Here is an 18,138-nt window from a genome sequence, read left to right on the forward strand (position 1 = left end):
TACTAGGTACCAGAGGCATGAGAAAGCGTAAGACCGGCTTCCTGCCCTGAGGGTTCAGTGGAAAGAGGCCTGTATGTGATGTTGAAAAACCTGAGTTCAAGTCTTCCTTTTGCCTCAGTTTGGGATCTCACAAAGGACATTTTATTTGCTTCAGAGTCTCAGTTTCCCAAATCATTAATGAATACAAACACTTATTCTCCTTCCATGATAATTATAAAAAACCTGGGTCAAGATATTCAAGATTCCAGGAGAGAGGAAGATTGGCTATACCTGATGGGCAGGTAAGATAGACTGTGTCCTTGTCGCTGCAGTTGAATAAAAGGATGGACAGAGAGACCCACACACTCAGACCAGATTGACAAATTGATGGTATCTATTTGTTTGTTCAAGAAGTTTGAGTTGAGGGGTGCCTGGGTGGTTCAGTCAGTTAAGTGTCCGACTCTTGACTTCAGCTCAGGTCATGATCTCATGGTTTGTGAGTTCCAGCCCCACATTGGGCTACAGAGCCTGCTGGGGATTCGCTCTCTCTGCTCCTCCTCTGCTTGTGCGTGATTCTCTCTCCCCCTCTCTCTGCTCCTCTCCTGCTCATGCATCACGTCCTGAGTTAGGAGCTGGGAGAGGGAGAGATGGACAACACGGTCACCCTTCCTGATGTCACCAGAAAAGGCCAACAAGAACTATAACACAGTGTGAAATGCAGGCGATTCAGAAGTATAGGATGCTTGCCATGGGAGGGCAGGGGAGAGGTCTGCAACCAGGATTCAAGGAGATCAGGAAGGGCTTTACAGGAAAAGGGATGTGTAAGCTGAGACCTGAAGAGTGATTGGGAATTAGGTGGACAAAAGAGGTGGGGGTGGTGGGTGTTTCAGGCAGAAGGACTATGTGTGAATGTCCCAAAGACAGAGAGGGCATGGGCACAAGAAGCGTAGAAATAATTCCATTTTGCTGCAAGAAGGGAAGTTGAGAGAAATGAGACAGGTAGACAAGGGCCGTTGCTTGTACATGAACCTTTATCCTATGGGCAAAGAGGAACCATTGACGGCTTTTTAAAAAAATGTTTTTAGTTCTGATTTCACACCCCACAAACATATATAACGTAGAGTGAAATCTCCCCGTAACACTTCTCTTACTCCAGCACCGTTGAAAGTTTGGTGCATATCCTCTCAGCTTCCAATCAATCCATTATTAATATTAATTACATTTATAAAAGTAGAGCCATTCTAGACCTGCTGTGTTATAATTTTTTTTTTGTCCTTAGCAATATAGGGATATCTTTCTATGATAGTACATACCTAACTGTTCTTTTTTTAAATTTACATCCAAGTTAGTTAACATATAGTGTAGTAATGATTTCAGGAATAGAATTTAGTGATGCATCACTTAAAGTTAACACCCAGTACTCATCCCACCAAGTGCCCTCCTTAATGCCCTTTGCCCATCCCCCCAACCCAACACCTACCTGCTCATTTTTATTTTTATTATTAATGTTTATTTTTGAAAGAGAGACAGAGCATGAGCAAGGGAGGGGCAGACAGAGAGGGAGACACAGAATTGGAAGCAGGCTCAAGGCTCTGAGCTGTCAGCACAGACCCCAACACAGGGCTCGAACTCACAAATCGTGAGATCATGACCTGACTTGAAGTCAGACGCTTAACCAACTGAGCCACCCAGGCACCTCATACCTGCTCATTTTTAAATGGCGGCATGATATCCCATCATGGCAAGGCTGTTTCATTGCTTGTTTTGTTTTGTGGTAAAAAAATATGTTAAACATTTTTAAAAATTGGGGCACCTGGGTGGCTCAGTCTGACTTCGGCTCAGATCATGATCTCGTGGTTTGTGAGCTCAAGCCCCACGTCAGGCTCTGTGCTGACAGCTCAGAGCTTGGAGCCCACTTCATTCTGTGTCTCCCTCTCTCTGCACCCCACCCTCAAGAACAAATGTTAAAAAAAAAAAAGAAAGAAAACATTCAAGAGATACTGGGATTTTCAAAATCTATAAGCATTTGGCATGAATCTAAATATTTGTTCTCTACTCTATCCCCACTAACAGTGTATGAAAATACCAATTCTCCATGTTCTTGCCAATATGGGCTACTAAAATTTTTTTCAGGAACAGATTTTATTAAATGGAGAATAGAAATAAAAGTATTTTCTTACAAACACTGACAACATTTTGGAAGTGTATATAAATCAATAATTCCTTGCGCGGATATGCGGCACTTTCAAAACCCGGCCACATTCACATTTGCAGGAGCAACCCCAGTTTGTGAAGACTTCTTCCCTTGATAACAAGCGCTTGGGAAAAACTTTGTTGCGGCCACACCTAGTAGAGCCCTTTTCTATTTAATTTTAGAACGAATGGCTAGGAACAGCTAAGCTGTATTGAGATATTGAGTGCTACTGTGTGCCAAATACTGTGGTAAGTGTTATCCACAAATGATCATGTTTAATCTTCGCAGTAAATGCTTCTCCACTGCAGTAGGGGTGAATTAGGCCTGAACATCACAGGACAGAAGTCATCCCTGTTGGCAACCTGGGTTGCTCCAGTAATACCTGACTCCTGGCTCATTGATTCTCTTCATCGTTCACTTTAAAGAATAAACAACAACAACGACAAAGTAAACTCAACGATAAGCAAACACCAACTAAGGAGCATGAGATTTAAAATGCGTGAAACGCTTTAAACTATCTCCATAGATACTGGTTTGGGGGTTTCCTTGGGGAAACACTAACAACCTTGCCACCTCCTCAAGTACCAATTTACCCAAGGCCAAACACAGCGGAATCCTGTGATGTGTAGGAATGTGAAAGCATGCTAGCGAGGCCCTCCTCTGCAAAACTGTGTTGTCACACACACTTTATTTATATTCAAGAATTTTCCTCGTAGTTACATTTTTGCTTTTGTCCGTGCTTAGATTATCTTTAGCACCTTACGTTTTTGCCCTTGTCCATATCTACATTATCTTTAAGGTACTACCTAGACGTGGGCTTTTATTAAGCTAGCCTACTGGAGGTGGGTGAAAAGTAGTACCATAAAATGTCTTCAGGTCTCACATGCACTCAGAAAAAGAATTCAAGTCTCCTTTGGTGAGAGTGCAACCCTGTAGGAGCGAGTGGACACGTGGTGGGCAAGAAACAAATTTAGGTCTGGTCCTAAAGCGTCTTTCCACTGCTGCGATTTTTGTTTTCTGATTACCAAAATAATATAGGCTTATTGTAAAACAAATTGTAAAATTTGGAGAAAAGGGAAACAACTCATCATCAGTGTGATTTTTTGGATGTGAGACGTTCCCTCCGGAAAAGCGATGGAGGAGAGAGGATGCACTGGGTCTCTGGCCCACGACACTGGCCGACGACGGAGTACCCCTGCCTGGTTGATTCAACCGGGGTTCGGAAGACCGCTCAAGGGCCCTGGACGCAGGGCTATCCCCACCGCACTCCTATTCGGCCACCTGCGCGGTGACTTGGCGCCTTCCCCGGCGCAGCTCCCGGACTCCGTCACCCCCAATTCCCACCGCTCCCCTACGCAGAGACCCAACCCAGGCACCTTCCCCCGCAAGTGTCCACCGACTGAAAATAGATCCCGAGTCGGCCCCCAAACCGCCCCCCCTCCCTTCAAGTCCTCCCCTTTAAAGGGAGCCACCGGGTGACGCCGGGGGAGTTTGCGGAAGCGCCAACCGCGTTGGGGCCTTGGGCGGATCCCGTGATTGGAACTGGCTCCGCCCCCGGGTCCTCTTCCCCCATTGTGTGAGCGGCTCGGGCCAAGGCCCCGCCCCCTCGCCACCTCCCTCCGGAGGCCCAACCCCTCCCCTTTTTTTCACCCCCCCTTGGCTCATTTCCGGCCGCCGCTGCTACCGCTAGCCTGTAAGGAGGATTCGGCAGAGGGAAGAAACAACAGCCGCCATCTTGTTTGTGTGCTAGGCTGGGGGGGAGAGAGGGCGAGAGGGAGCGGGCTAGAGTGGGCAAGCGGGACGCCGGGCGGAGTGCGGACTGCGGGAGCCAGAGTGCGGAGGCGAGCCGGGCCGGAGACAGGCGGCAGGGGCCGAGACAGTGGCAGGGGGCCCGGGGCGCACGGGCTGAGGCGACCCCTAGCCCCCTCCCGTCCGCACACACCCCCACCGCGGCCCGGCAGCCGGGCCGGCGTCGACGCCTAGGGGGGACCATTACATAACCCCGCGCCCCGCGGCGCCTTCGCCCGCCGCCGAGGGCGGCCCCGAGCGGAGCCCCGGGGGGCGGGCGCTCCCGGCACCTGGCCGCCGGGGGTGGGGGCCGTAGCGGCGGCCGTATTTATTTCTGTGCCGCGGGAGAGGAGGGCGAAGGAGGAGAGCGCGGCGCGAGGAGAGGCCGCCTGCGCCGCCCGGCGGAGCGGGGCCTCGTCGGTGGGCTCGGCGTCGGCGCGGGCGGGCGGCGCTGCTCGGCCCGGCCCCCTCGGCCCTCTGGACCGGCGAGCTCCGCGCCCGGCGTCCTCGCCGCGCCTCCGCCGCGCGATGTGAGGCGGCGGCGCCAGCCTGGCTCTCGGCTCGGGCGAGCTCTCTGCGGCCATTAGGGGCCGGTGCGGCGGCGGCGCGGAGCGCGGCGGCAGGAGGAGGGCTCGGAGGGTGGGGGCGCAGGTCCGGGAGGGGGCACCGGGAGGAGGTGAGTGTCTCTCGTCGCCTCCTCCTCTCCCCCCTTTTCGCCCCCGCCTCCTTGTGGCGATGAGAAGGAGGAGGACAGCGCCGAGGAGGAAGAGGCTGATGGCGGCGGCGGAGCTCCGAGAGACCTCGGCTGGGCAGGGGCCGGCCGTGGCGGGCCGGGGACTGCGCCTCTAGAGCCGCGAGTTCTCGGGAATTCGCCGCAGCGGACGCGCTCGGCGGATTTGTGCTCCTGTGCCCTCCTCCGGGCCTGGGCCCAGGCCCGGCCCCTCGCACTTGCCCCTACCTTTTCTATCGAGTCCGCATCCCTCTTCGGCCACCGCGACCCGGCGAAGAGAAAAAGGAACTTCCCCCCCCACCCCCTTCGGGGGCCGGCGGAGCCCCCCCAAGCCCACCCCAGGGAGCGGGGCGGGGAGCCCCGGCCGAAGAAGAGATTTCCCGAGGATTCTCGTTTTCCTCGCCTGTATCTCCGAAAGAATTAAAAATGGCCGAGAATGTGGTGGAACCGGGGCCGCCTTCAGCCAAGCGGCCTAAACTCTCATCTCCGGCCCTCTCGGCGTCGGCCAGCGATGGCACAGGTTAGTCCCAGGAGCCCTGGCCTTCCACATCCCCCCCCTTCATCTTTTTTGCTCGGTGCACCTTTCTTCTTCCATATTTTCTCCCTTTTTCTCTTCTTAGTTCTCTGCCTCTTGGTTAATTTTAAAGGTGTTTGAATGAGCTGGTCGAAGACGTCCAGTAGCCCAACCATTTTCTTTGCTTCCTAATACATTTGTTGCAACACTATGTCATATCGGTGTGTGTTCTGGAATTAGAGCTCTTGAGTGGTGCTATGGAAATAGCCTTTATTGTTGCTTCCGTGCAGTTTAATTTTTGAAATGCCAGTGCATTTGTGTGTAAGGCTTTTTTTTTTTTTGCAATTTTACTTTGAATTTTTTTGTTGTTGTTGAGAAATGAGGAATTGCGAATCCTTTCTCCTTGATTGCACTTATTCTGTTTTCTCTACTTTTCACTCTTCCTTTTCAAAATTTTCTCTTTTTGGCACAAGATTTTCTGTTGAGGATGAGGGTTTAAAAAATCTTGGTTTTATTTGTGTGTTGTGTGTGTGTGATCCAGGATTTCAGGTTTGGTGTGATAAGGTTTAATGTCAAAGCTGAAATTTGGTTCCGATTATTTTACCTACCATCCCTAGGGGTTTTTTTTCCCCCCTTTTTATTTGCCTTAAGAATCAATATGGAGCGCAGTTCATTTTACATCTCCCGTTTCTTTCGTGTGAGACCAAAATGTCTGAAACTGGGGTTTTAGGTTGGGAGAGAGCAGAGGCATTTTCTTTGCAGTTTGTAGTCACTTTCTCTTTGGGGGGGGGAGGGGGTGGAGATACCCGATTGTGTGGAGTTCTGTAGTTGGAAATCAAAATTAGAAGTTGTAAGCACCCCAGTCATGAACTGCAAAGATAAACTGATCATACAAAAGTTTAAAATGTGTGTTAGGTTCGGTAGTTGTGTGTGTTTGTCTTTTTATGCTTTAAACCTATTTGGAGATCCATACTTGAGTGTGAAAAAAGCTCTACAATTCTTAACTTCACTCAGTTGTGGACTAAAACCCTTTTGTCAAAGGAAATTCGGGGAGACTTCCCTCCGTCATCCCCTTCTTATAATTAGTTTGGTGCTGTCTTGATGGCTAGCGATCTTCTCGTTTGCCGTCGTAGTTGTTTGAGGTGCCAGGATAATGAAGAGGAAGAATGGCTGGCCATCTGACAGTCCACAAGATGTTCCCCCTTACTCCGGAGCATCTCTTTAACTCAACGTCATCCCTCCATCTGCCAGTGAGAGTGCATAATGGAGTTAAATGTACCCTAGGAGTTTGTAGAGAACTTCTAAAGCATGTTTCTAAGTAGACTTCGTTTCAGAGGGTGAAAATGTAAGGATGTGGCAAATGCTTTGGATTCTTTGCTTTTATGGGAAAAATGTGTCCTGAGTTTCAGATAACCTGCAAAGATTGAGGATTTTGCTAAGTTCTTTACTTTAGACTTGTAAAATTGGCAGTGTGAGAACTTTGATCTATTCTTATTCCCTGGACTTTCTGTAGTCTTCACGGATTTTTTTCTCTTACTCGCCTTTTTTCCCCCCTCAACATTATCACACATATCAAGCGTTGTATTCCTTTGCACTTACTAAGATGTTCCAGAGGATCTTCAGATCACCTTTAGACATATTTCCACCTGTAGCTTTTGTGTTGTTTTCTTTAGTTTTTGTGTCGTGTGGTAGTGGGTTTTACGTTGGAGTTCGCCAGAGACTTGGGATGTTATAGAGAAAACTTCTTTAATGTGTGTCATTTTGATGACTCCTGATTTGAGCGGCTTAGTCTTGGAGTAAATGGAGTAACGCAAGGCCTGGAAGGCAGGCTGTGCTCTGTTGTTCAGACACCTCTGTTCAGGTGCAGTGCTGCATTGTCCATTTTTGATCTGAGCTAACTCATCTCAGTAGTATCTCACCTGTCCGGTACACAGAAACTGTTTTTTGCTACTTGAAATATCTTTGGATAATTATGAGTCCTAAATGTATCATGTGGGTTTAGTAGAGTAAAAAAAAAAAAAAAAAATTCCTCAACATTTGAGATGAACTCAGTCAATTTTAGTACTAAGAGTTTATTTTAGTATTATACTTGATATTAATATTTACAGAAAGTGACCTTTCTCTAAATTTTGTGGGGAGGGTTTCAACCTCCCCTGCCCCCCCCCCCCCCCCCCCAAGATTGTACTCCAGGAATTCTTTGGTGTCCCGTTTTTAATCCTAATCAGTCTGGTTTTTTTGTTGGGGGATGGAGGGAGGTGGTTATTAAGAAAATACTGTCACTGTCGCCTTGTGAACTTAATTCAGGTTGGTGACCTTTTTTTTTCCCTTTGTTTTTCTTTCCCCCCTGCAGCCAGCACTGTGTAGTGTAGTTTGCAGGCAACTTTTAACAGAGACACTTCACTTTAAAACTTTGAATTTTCAAACATGTAACTCTCTACGTTTTGACTTTTGAGTCATTACCTGGATATTTCATAAATGTGAAAGCAAGTTCTTTGGTCCTCAATTATGAATTTTATCTAGAACTGGGTCAAAATGATCCCAACATTCTAGACATTAGAAACTTTTTTAATGATCAGGGCTTGCAGTTCTAGTAGCATAAGTGTACCTAACAAGAGTGTTTGTGTGTGCCAGTTTCATAGGAAAAAAAACTGGAACCCAGCTGGGTTGACATACTACAGTAGTAACAAAACAAATTAGTGTTTAAATCCCACCTTCTGAATTTTTAAGGTTGGCCACTGATGCAGAATAAAAATGACTTCTCGTTAGATAGTCGAAGATTCTTCTAAAACATTTCCAGATTGATTCAAATATCTTGAATTAAGTTCAAGTTTTATGTGTTGGAATGAGGAGGAAGAGACTTATTTTTTAGCTTGTGCATCTTTTTGTTCCTGTTTCAATATTTGTAGTTGATCCATTTGATCCATTGAAAATTTAATTTAAGTTGGTATGGTTAGATCAGAACTATTTGATAAATCAAATGACTTTATGTCCCCCCCCCCCCGAAAATGATAAAAGCCATATGTAAAAATATTTTGCTAAAATTATTGAACAGAAAGGTTGACAGGTAAGTCCTGAAAATATTTCTTGAACCTATTTCTAATAACCTGAGGGATGGGCATGATGAGGATGATACTGTTGCCTTCGTTGTTCACTGGATATATTCTGTGGCTGCTTTGTAACACTTAATGCTATATGCACTGAAAGATCAGACTCTGGAAAGATGGTTGACAGTGCGAAGATCTGGCATTTAAGTGAAGATCCTTCTGGTCTTGGTACAGTTTTGTGGCCCTACTGTGAACTCCGGTGTCAGAATTGGCTTGGATTTTATGCCTATTTTTCATTTGAGGCACAGCGCAGATAGTATATAAACTATATCATCTTGATCGCTAGATTCCTGTACATAATAGAGAAGTGGCAAGGATTTTTTTTAATGTCAGTTATTATTTCTCAAAACACTCCTGTGGATTAGTGGTTTATTATCCTGACCACGATATTTTTGGTGGAAGCTATTTCTTTTTCAGCTCTTAAAGCTGTGATGCTATGTTTTAATTTTATTTTTTAGGGATGTGTGTTTAGATTAGAGTTCAGCTTCTGGAGTTTTTCAGTTATGGCTCCTTGGTTCACTGAGGTATTGCTGATCTCAGTGTTAAGTTGCAAAACATTTTATTATGTGCCTTGAACTCTGTCAATTGCTTATTTTCAAGGCTTTGTAAGTTCATTTATAGGGCTTTAAGAAGGCTGTCTGGTTGATAGTGAGATGAAGTGACTTTTGTTAAGTTGTAAATCTTGTATGTGTTACATACAATATGGGTGCCCTTTTCCAGTAGAAATTCATGTTCTCTCACAGAGCTGAGAAATGTATCGGTTTGTCCAGTGAATGTATAAAGGAGAGAGAGGAAACAGCTTCTGCCTTGATTGCCTTTTGGCATTTTCTGTTTTACTTTGTTTTTCCACCTTCTCCTTAGTCTATTCTATAAAAAGAGAGATGAATTGAAACAAGAAGTTAAAAATTGGTGCCTCATGGTGTTTGTAGGGACATTAAGTGGTAAATAGGAAAGGAAAAAGAAAAGAGTAGGAAGAATGTTGCAGATACAAGTGGGAGTGTAAAATACCTCTTCCTGGTGTATTTACAAAAACAGTTCAGGAGCTGTTCTGCCAATTCATCCACCCAACAATTAATAGAAAAATACGACATGCTTCTTTGTGTTTTCTGCGCTTTTAGTGTTTCATCCTTTGAGAATTGCTGAAATTGAAATTTTTAATGTGGCAAACATTAGGGAAATTAATGGGCAAGTTGAAACTGAAATTATACCAAGTGTAAAAATTTTAAAACACTGAATTTTGCAGATGATTTTTTTATGTGATGGGTGGTAGTTTTCTTCTGAAATTTTAGTAGGAAATGTTTTATTGCACAGTTCTCAAAGGTTTAAGAGAATGAATACTGAGGTGTTAAGCCTTTTCTGAACAGTTTAGATATAGATCTTATTTTATAAATGCTTCAAAAGGCAATTAGCAATAATTTAGTTGAGAGAGAAAGGAAAACTAAAACTACTGAAAAAAAGTGAGCAGTTAAAGAAAAGGAGTTTTGGAGTCTATTTTAGAGTTCAGATCCCAGACCTGCCTTTATTAACTGTGAACCTTGGGCGAATTACTGAACTTTTTCTCAGCTTTCTCACCTGTAGTACCCACCTTACAAGATTGTGGGGAGGAGTAAATGAAAATTCTCTTTATCCAATGCTTAGGGTAGTGCCTGTTGCAGCATAGTATGTGCTAATTCTGTTGATGGTTTTTAACCTTACTACTAAATATACAACAACAAAGCAGTGGTAGGTTTTTTTAATGAATTTGTAGATAGACTGGATAAAGAGAAAGCCAAGTCATGAAGTTCAGAGAGGAGAAGCCTTAGAAGTAAAGCTTATGGTGCAAAGATTAAATTTCTAAAGAGTATAAGAACATGGTAGCAGAGATTAAAATAAGACTAGAAGTACTGTATGTACTGTCACATAGGGTGTCTTGTATATGTAAGTAATTGTATATGTAAGTGGAAATCAAGTATTTAAAGCATAATGAGAAATCAGAAAGCAGATTCTTCTTACTGTAAATGCTCAAGTTAAGAATGGCTTTTTGCTAAAGAACTGTGTGATTGAGCACCATTTTTTCTGTTTTGTATTTGCTTCTCTGCGTTTTAAAGGGCTTTCTTAAAAAAGAAGAGGGAGAAGAGAAGAAGGGGGGGGGGAGTGCAGTACTTTTCAAATTTTTTTGACCACACCCAGTAAGAGCTGTATTTTACATGAGTACCAGAGACCCTGTCTCAGCAAGTGGACAAACTTACCCATACTACTGGTAGTATACTATGTATGATGTTTTCTATTTTTTCTTTCTTTCTTTCTTTCTTTCTTTCTTTCTTTCTTTCTTTCTTTCTTTCTTTCTTTCTCTCAAGTGCTGGTTGTGGCCCATTGTATTGATTTCATGACCCACTATTGGCATGTGACCCACAATTTGAAAAATACTGACTTAGAAAGGTTGACAAGCTGTCATTTGTCTCTATTGGGCCAACACTTTCTGTATACTAGGCATTTATCATCAGAAGGGAATACTCTGGTAATCCAGACAGACATAGACCCTTCCTTCCGTAGCTCATAGATAAGGGTGGAAGAGCTACATTCAAGACTGATGTGACCAGCATTATATTGAGAAGTGCTGTGTACAGTGGGAGAAACTGGAGGTCCTATAACCTGTAACTGTTGTTCCTCTGGTGACTGTCTTAGAGGAATTGGTGTCTGATCTTGAGATCTGAAGGATACGTGTAATAGGGTTAGTAAGAGTGAGCCCAGGCTGGGAACAAGAGTATGGCCTGTTCAGGGAACCTATTAAATTCTATCTGGCTGGGGGGATAGCAAGAAATATGACCATAGAGGTGAGTATGGGGCCACTTATGCTTGCCTTATAACGCTTACTGGAGTTTAGACTTTACATTTTAGCACTTTTAAATGGATGGGGCAGAATTGTACGTGATGATCGACTAAAGTGAGGAATGCTTTGGAAAGGAACAGGGAACATATGATGCAGGAACACCAGAGAGATGGCTGTTTTAGGATTCTAGCTGTGATGAGTGTGGCCTAAATTGGTAGATGGAAAGCAATGAAAAGATTAGAGAAAGGTAGGTGACCAACGGAAGCTGGTTGATTAATTACAGGTTAGGATATTGTGATAGAGAGGGATCAAGGATAATTCCCAAGTTTCAAGTTTGGATAGTTGGGTTGGTGAGGTTGCCATTTACTGAGATAGCAAACATAGGAAGTGAAGTATTTGTGTGTGAATGTGGTGGGGGTTAGGGGTTGTGATGAGTTAAGTTTTGAGCATTTTGAAGTTGTGTGATTCTCCTGAGTGGAGTAGTCAGTATTCATTTAGTGCCTTTCTCTCCTTTCAGCCAACAAACATTGACTGCCCACCAAGTTTTAGACCCTTGGAAATGTAAAAATGAATCAAAGTACACTTTCTGCTCTCAAAGCATTTAGGATCTGGTGGGGTTGGCATACTTGTCCACACAGTTTTCCTGAGTTATACTCTGATACGTGTTTTTTAAAAAAAAAAAAAAAAAAAAAAAGGTTGTGGATAAAGGTAGTGGATAGGGATTGTTTCTGACAGGCCGTGTTTGGAGGACTGGGGGAAAACTTCAGAGAGAATGTGTGTTTGAACAGAGGCAGGAGAACTTGAAGATAACTTCCCTTAGAAGTAGAGAAAGTTGGAAGAGTATTTCTGTGTCAGGTGGAACAAATACGGGTAGCTCTGGTGTGACTAGAACATAGACTGTGGTGGTATGTTTTCATGTGAGACAGATGGAAAAGGATTTTGGTGTCCTATTATGAAAAGACAAAAATGTGATAAAGAGTTTGACATTTTTTACCATCAGGAAAAAAAAATTTATGAACAAGAGAGTGACATGGTCAGGGAAGGGGGAAAGATGAATTCTGGTGACACTGTACAGGATCCAGTAGCAGGCAGGGATGGCAGGAATACTAGGGGTATGTCGCTTGTCTTTTGAGCGCACTTCATTTGCCTTGGAAGTTTTTTGGTAGATTGTAATTATTGATGTGAATTGTTTATTTAAGGTCCCAGGTTTTGTTTACCAGTTGTCCTAAATGTAGAAAATACAGCAGATAACTCAAAAACCAATCACTCTTCCCTTTTTCTTTACAGATATGCAGTCTTTCAGAATTTTTTTGTTTTTGTTCTTGGAGAGATGGTATGATAGCTCTATCGTCTAGGATCCCCTATAGGCATTTCATTCCTTTAGAGCAAACCCCAGTCAAGCAAACAAATCCTAGCCTCACCGCAAAGCTTCTCCCAAGATGTTACCACTACTCAAAATCAAGAAATTGTCAAGGGCGCCCAGGTGGCTCAGTCAGTTAAGCTCCTGACTCTTGATTTCAGCTCAGGTCATCTCACGACTGGTTAGATCAAGCCCCATGTGGGGCTCTGCACTGACAGTGTGGAGCCTGCTTTGGATTCCCTTTCTCACTCTGTCTGTACCTGTCCTCTGCTCTGCTCGTGGGCGCTCCCCTGCTCGCTCTCTCTCAAAAATAAATAAATGTTAAAAATAAAATAAAATGATCAGAGCTAGATAAGTGAGTGTGTGGTTTAGGTTTAATATGAACGTGTTGTTTACTTGATTCTTAAGGTAGGATTTTAATAAAAGTGTCCTCACCTTTGAATTAATTTCACACCAGGAAGTGTCACTATATTAATAAATTGATAAAGAGCAAGGCAGGCCACACATCTGATCAGTCATAGCACTTCATCTTTGTTTAAATGTTGTGACTTAAATAAATGTGGTGGGATTAAGAATCAACTTCAAGTAAGTCACTTGCCAAAGTATAGTTGCACCTTTTGATGTCATGGTTGCAGGACAATGTTAAGAATGCATATTTTGAAATTTGCTTGCACTTCTGCCCTTTGACCCTGTTGGATTTCAAAATTTAACCGTTGCTAACTTGCATGGCTTTGTGATCCTGTATAACCTAATATTACCATCTTCTATCCAAATTTGTGTATAACTCACAAATTGTTGCCAATTGTTTTGAAATGTATTAGAAGTCATATCTGTCTTTCCAGCATGGATATTTTATTTAATTTTCTTAGTCTTTCAAAAGTAGTTTTAAGTGTTTGTCCATTTTTCTCAGTAGGTGGGCTGTTTGTGATTAGATTAATCCTGCTTTCTTTACAGAGTATCAAATACTGTTTTTAATAAAGTACCAAATAAAGGTTAGGAAAGTTGTTTCAACCTAATTAATTCCTGAAGTTTGCAAATTTTTCTTATTTTTTTGTTTTTGTTTTGTTTTTGCTTTTTTTGTTTTATTTTATAATAAAACTTTGTTTAAATTTTATTTTTTATTATATTTTTTAAAATTTACATCCAAATTAGCGTATAGTGCAACAATGATTTCAGGAGTAGATTCCTTAGTGCCCCTTACCCATTTAGCTCATCCCCCTCCCACAACCCCTCCCGTAACCCTCAGTTTGTTCTCCATATTTATGAGTTTCTTCTGTTTTGTCCCCCTCCCTGTTTTTATATTATTTTTGTTTCCCTTCCCTTATGTTCATCTGTTTTGTTTCTTAAAGTCCTCACAGGAGTGAAGTCATATGATTTTTGTCTTTCTCTAACTAATTTCACTTAGCATAATACCCTCCACTTCCATCCATGTAGTTGCAAATGGCAAGATTTCATTCTTTTTGATTGCCGAGTAATACTCCGTTGTGTATATATACCACATCTTCTTTATCCGTTCATCCATCGATGGACATTTGGGTTCTTCCCATACTTTGGCTATTGTTGATAGTGCTGCTATAGACATGGGGGTGCATGTGTCCCTTTGAAATACCTCACCTGTATCCCGTGGATAAATGCCTAGTTGTGCAATTGCTGGGTTGTAGGGTAGTTCTGTTTTTAGTTTTTTGAGGAACCTCCATACTGTTTTCCAGAGTGGCTGCACCAGCTTGCATTCCCAAAATTTTTCTCATTTTAAAGACTGCAGTGTTTTTAAATATCATGCTTCTTCAGCACCCCAAACAGCTGAATTAATAATGTAGGAGTATCCTAAACCAATAAGAATGAGAGATCTTTATGAGCTTGTCAATGTCTAGCCAGACTGTTACCAGATTTTTAAAGTTCTGAAGATTTGGCTTTCGTTTCCCTCCTTACTTTTTAAAATCCTGGGTGCCTCCCCTGTAATAGGGGCTCTGAGCATTCCGATGTCTGCCCACCTTGTCACTCACTTTGCTCCCCCTACTTTGAATTCTTTCAGTTACTGAACTGGCTGAGCTTTGCGTGTTCACAACCTATTCTCTCTCTTTAATTCCACAATTCACCTGTCCAGCTCCTTCTTATCCTCTGGCCTCACCAGTGAGAGGAAAGAAAGGTTTTGAGATCTGGAATGTGCATTTTTTACTTAATTTATTAATGTTTATTTTTGAGAGAGACAGAGACAGTGTGAGCGGGGGAGGGGCAAGAGAGAGGGAGACACAGAATCAGAAGCAGGTTCCAGGCTCCGAGCTGTTAGCACAGAGCCTGACGCGGGGCTTGAACCCATGAACCATTAGAGTATGACCTGAGCCGACTGAGCCACCCAGGCACCCCAGGATTGTGCGTTTTTTAAAAAGCATTTGAATGCCATAGAGAAAACGAAATGAGAGTCAACGGATGAATTCTGTCTTCTGCGTGGATACTTTAGAGTTGACTAGTTTCAGAACACTATGGGTGTTTTGCTTAATGTGTACAGTTTAAGAGCAGAACTGAGTTTTTATTTGACTTCATTTTATCTGGAGCACAAAAATATGACTGTTTATCCGACAAATGTGTGAGCTTTCTAAATGGGGCGGGGAAAGATGTATAACTAGGAAGAGGTACTATTTAGTAGAATAGATTTTGAGCCACAATTATTTCAATTTTAAGTTTCACATCCTAGTTAGTAACTTTTTTTAAAAAAGCCTTTTATGCTCGCAGTGCAGTGTGTGGGATTATATTAATAATTCTAATTTTGAAGGTTATGCTTCATTTATATATTTCATTGTGGGTAATAGTTGTCTAATTCCTCATATATTATGGGATCATCTTGATTTTTAGAAAGGGTAAGTATTCATTTTATAAGAGATTATATGGCTAAATCCATATACCAATATAGAAAACACCAAGGGTAACCTACAAAATCAGTATGTAATAAGGAAAGGATGTTTTGACTCAACACCAGTTTCCCACATATTCAGTCCAAATTCATTTTTGTTTAGATTGTTGCATTTCTAATACTTGATCCATTGTATTCTAAACTCATGTATTCTAAACTTTGCAAGTCAGATTTAAATATGTCCTGTCAGTCACATTTGTATCACTGTGTTTAGATTGAATATACACTGAAGGGAAGGAACATTTTACTCGGGGCACCTGGGTGGCTCAGTCAGTTAAGTGCCCGACTTTGGCTCACTCAGGTCATGATCTTGCAGGCTGTAGGTTTGAGCCCCACATCGGGCTCTGTGCTGACCGCTCAGAGCCTGGAGCCTGCTTGGGATTCTGTGTCTCCCTCTCTCTCTGACCCTCCCCCACTCATGCTCTGTCTCTCTCCATCTCTCAAAAAAAATTAAAAGAAGCATTTTACTCCAAGTTACTTTGTATTTGTGCATCATTAAAGGTATATGGGAACTTGTCAACAAGCTATTTGGTAGAAATAGCCCGCTAATGGTGTTGATGGGTTGATAATTTTAGTAATCAGGAAATGTCTTACTGGAGATAGTGTGAGTTGATTGACCAGTTGTTTCTGATACTGTTTTGTAATATTTGCCTTAGGATAGTTTAAAAGGTAATAGAATAAATTTCAGATTTATAAATTTCTACTCCTAGAGAAAGGGGGGAATTAAGCAAATATTTACTAGCTTAGTTTAGTATCTAGAAAAGGTCATTGTTGTCTTTTACTTTCTTACCTCCTACTTTACAACTGCACTGAACTGCTCTTCCCTAGCTTGCTAAATAATCTTCTAATATCTACATTCAGTAAATTCTCTCTGAAGCACGGGCACCACTAATATTTCCTTCTTGGAACCTGGTTTCCAGGACAGTATTCCTGGTAGGTGGGCTGGGAATGTTCGGTTTCAACATCTTCTGGTGGTTAAGATCATTGTCCCTTAAATACTTGTTTATCTGATGATCCTCTTCATTGATGTCCAGTGGCATTTCTCATATCACTGAGTACTTCTCTGGATTGTCCATCCGGATAGCTGTACCTCTATATGTCCTCTTAGGTTGTCTAACCCCAGAAATTTAGGAGTCATCCTTGTCTTTTTTCTCAACCCATTACCTGTAGTCCAAAAGAGTTCTTTTGTTTGGCTCCTTTGCTGCTTCTGCCCTTTTAGTACTGCTCCAGAATTAACTGCTAGTTTTTGTTATTCTCCAGCAGCAGCCTTCTAACCAGTCTCTCTGACTCTAGCTTGTCTGTCTAGTTCATTCTGCATCCTGTTTGCCTGAGTGGGCTTTAATAAATACAAATCTGGGTGCGCCTGGGTGGCTCAGTCGGTTAAGCGTCCGACTTCAGCTCAGGTCACGATCTCGCGGTCCGTGAGTTCGAGCCCCGTGTCGGGCTCTGGGCCGATGGCTCAGAGCCTGGAGCCTGCTTCCGATTCTGTGTCTCCCTCTCTCTCTGCCCCTCCCCCGTTCATGCTCTGTCTCTCTCGGTCTCAAAAATAAATAAACGTTAAAAAAAAAAAATTAAAAGAAAAAAATAAATACAAATCTGTTCATATCATATTTTTGCTTAAAATTCTTCAGCACATCAATTTTCTCTTTAGAGTAAAAATCCGAAACTCTTGTTAAAGGACCCTCTAAATTTCTTATGTTTGTTGAACATCTAAATTTTATTCTCCTTATCTGAACTAATCCCTATGAAGGGCAACTTGAGATGGGGGGCCTGAGAAGATGACTTATTTGAATCTTTATTTTTTCCCTTTCCTTGAAGGGAAAGAAAGAATTTGTAGAGCTCAGTAAGCGGCATGAAATTGAGGCTGATCAATACTAATCCCAGTGTTCAGTAGGATTTCTTTAAATTGTGACAGTAAATTTTTGATAATTTTTTTCCCCCTTGCATCTTCACACATACCACTTTTAGTTTGGGACTTGCTTTTCTACTAGTTTTAGACCATGGTTTTCATTTGCTGTTTGTGACAAAGTCGTGGCTAAGGACGCGCTCTGGAAGTGATCTTGGCCCTTCCCTCTGGACAGAAGGTTCTGAAATCTCTCACCAAGCATTCAGATTCTCTATCACTTAGCCAGGGACACCAGAATCTTCTGCGTGAGTTTACCTTTCTCAGTAAATACTTGCTAGCCCTAAAAACACAACAGCAACAACAAAACTCCATGAGGGAGGTAGAAGTTTTATTATCTTTTGATGGAAGAGGTAACTTGAGCTTGGTAAATGAAGTCAGCTTATAGAATTGGGTTTAAATCCAAGTATTTGGACTCCTTGAGTAGTGCAAAGTTACAGATACTAGTGATAGAACTAATGGCGTTTAGGAATCATAAATGAGAGCTTTGAGGCACAATCAAAATAGCTTAGGAATAATAATGATAGTGATATTAGATGAAATAATAGGGTCCGTTTGATTAGAGGTCAAAGTATATATGACTTTTACATAGTCTTCCACATTTAATCAGTATAGCTGTTGAAAATGTTTTACAAGTAGAGGTAAGAGAACTTTTTATAAATAATCCGGGGGCACCTGGCTGGCTCATAGTGCGACTTTTGATCTCATGGTTGTGAGTTCGAGCCCCACGTTAGTGGTAGAGATTGCTTAAAAAAAAAAAAAAAAAAATTAAGTTCTAAATACCCAGTCAGATATAAATAATTATAGGATGCAATTTTAGAATTGCTGGTCTGTGGGTATATGCTAGAT

The 18,138-nt window shown here is 42.4% G+C and overlaps 1 protein-coding gene across 1 annotated transcript in view; it reads left to right on the plus strand.

The window, feature by feature from the left end:
* The first annotated feature begins 4,684 nt into the window (after positions 1-4,684).
* EP300 (E1A binding protein p300) overlaps positions 4,685-18,138 on the plus strand; it is an 82,141-nt gene continuing 68,687 nt past the window's right edge. Inside the window, exon 1 of the mRNA XM_042947926.1 lies at positions 4,685-5,211. Coding sequence (XP_042803860.1) covers positions 5,118-5,211 — 94 coding nt within the window. The 5' untranslated portion in view covers positions 4,685-5,117. The remainder of the gene's footprint in view (positions 5,212-18,138) is intronic.

Source organism: Panthera leo, chromosome B4 (assembly GCF_018350215.1).
Source record: "Panthera leo isolate Ple1 chromosome B4, P.leo_Ple1_pat1.1, whole genome shotgun sequence".
Classification (NCBI taxonomy): Eukaryota; Metazoa; Chordata; class Mammalia; order Carnivora; family Felidae; genus Panthera; species Panthera leo.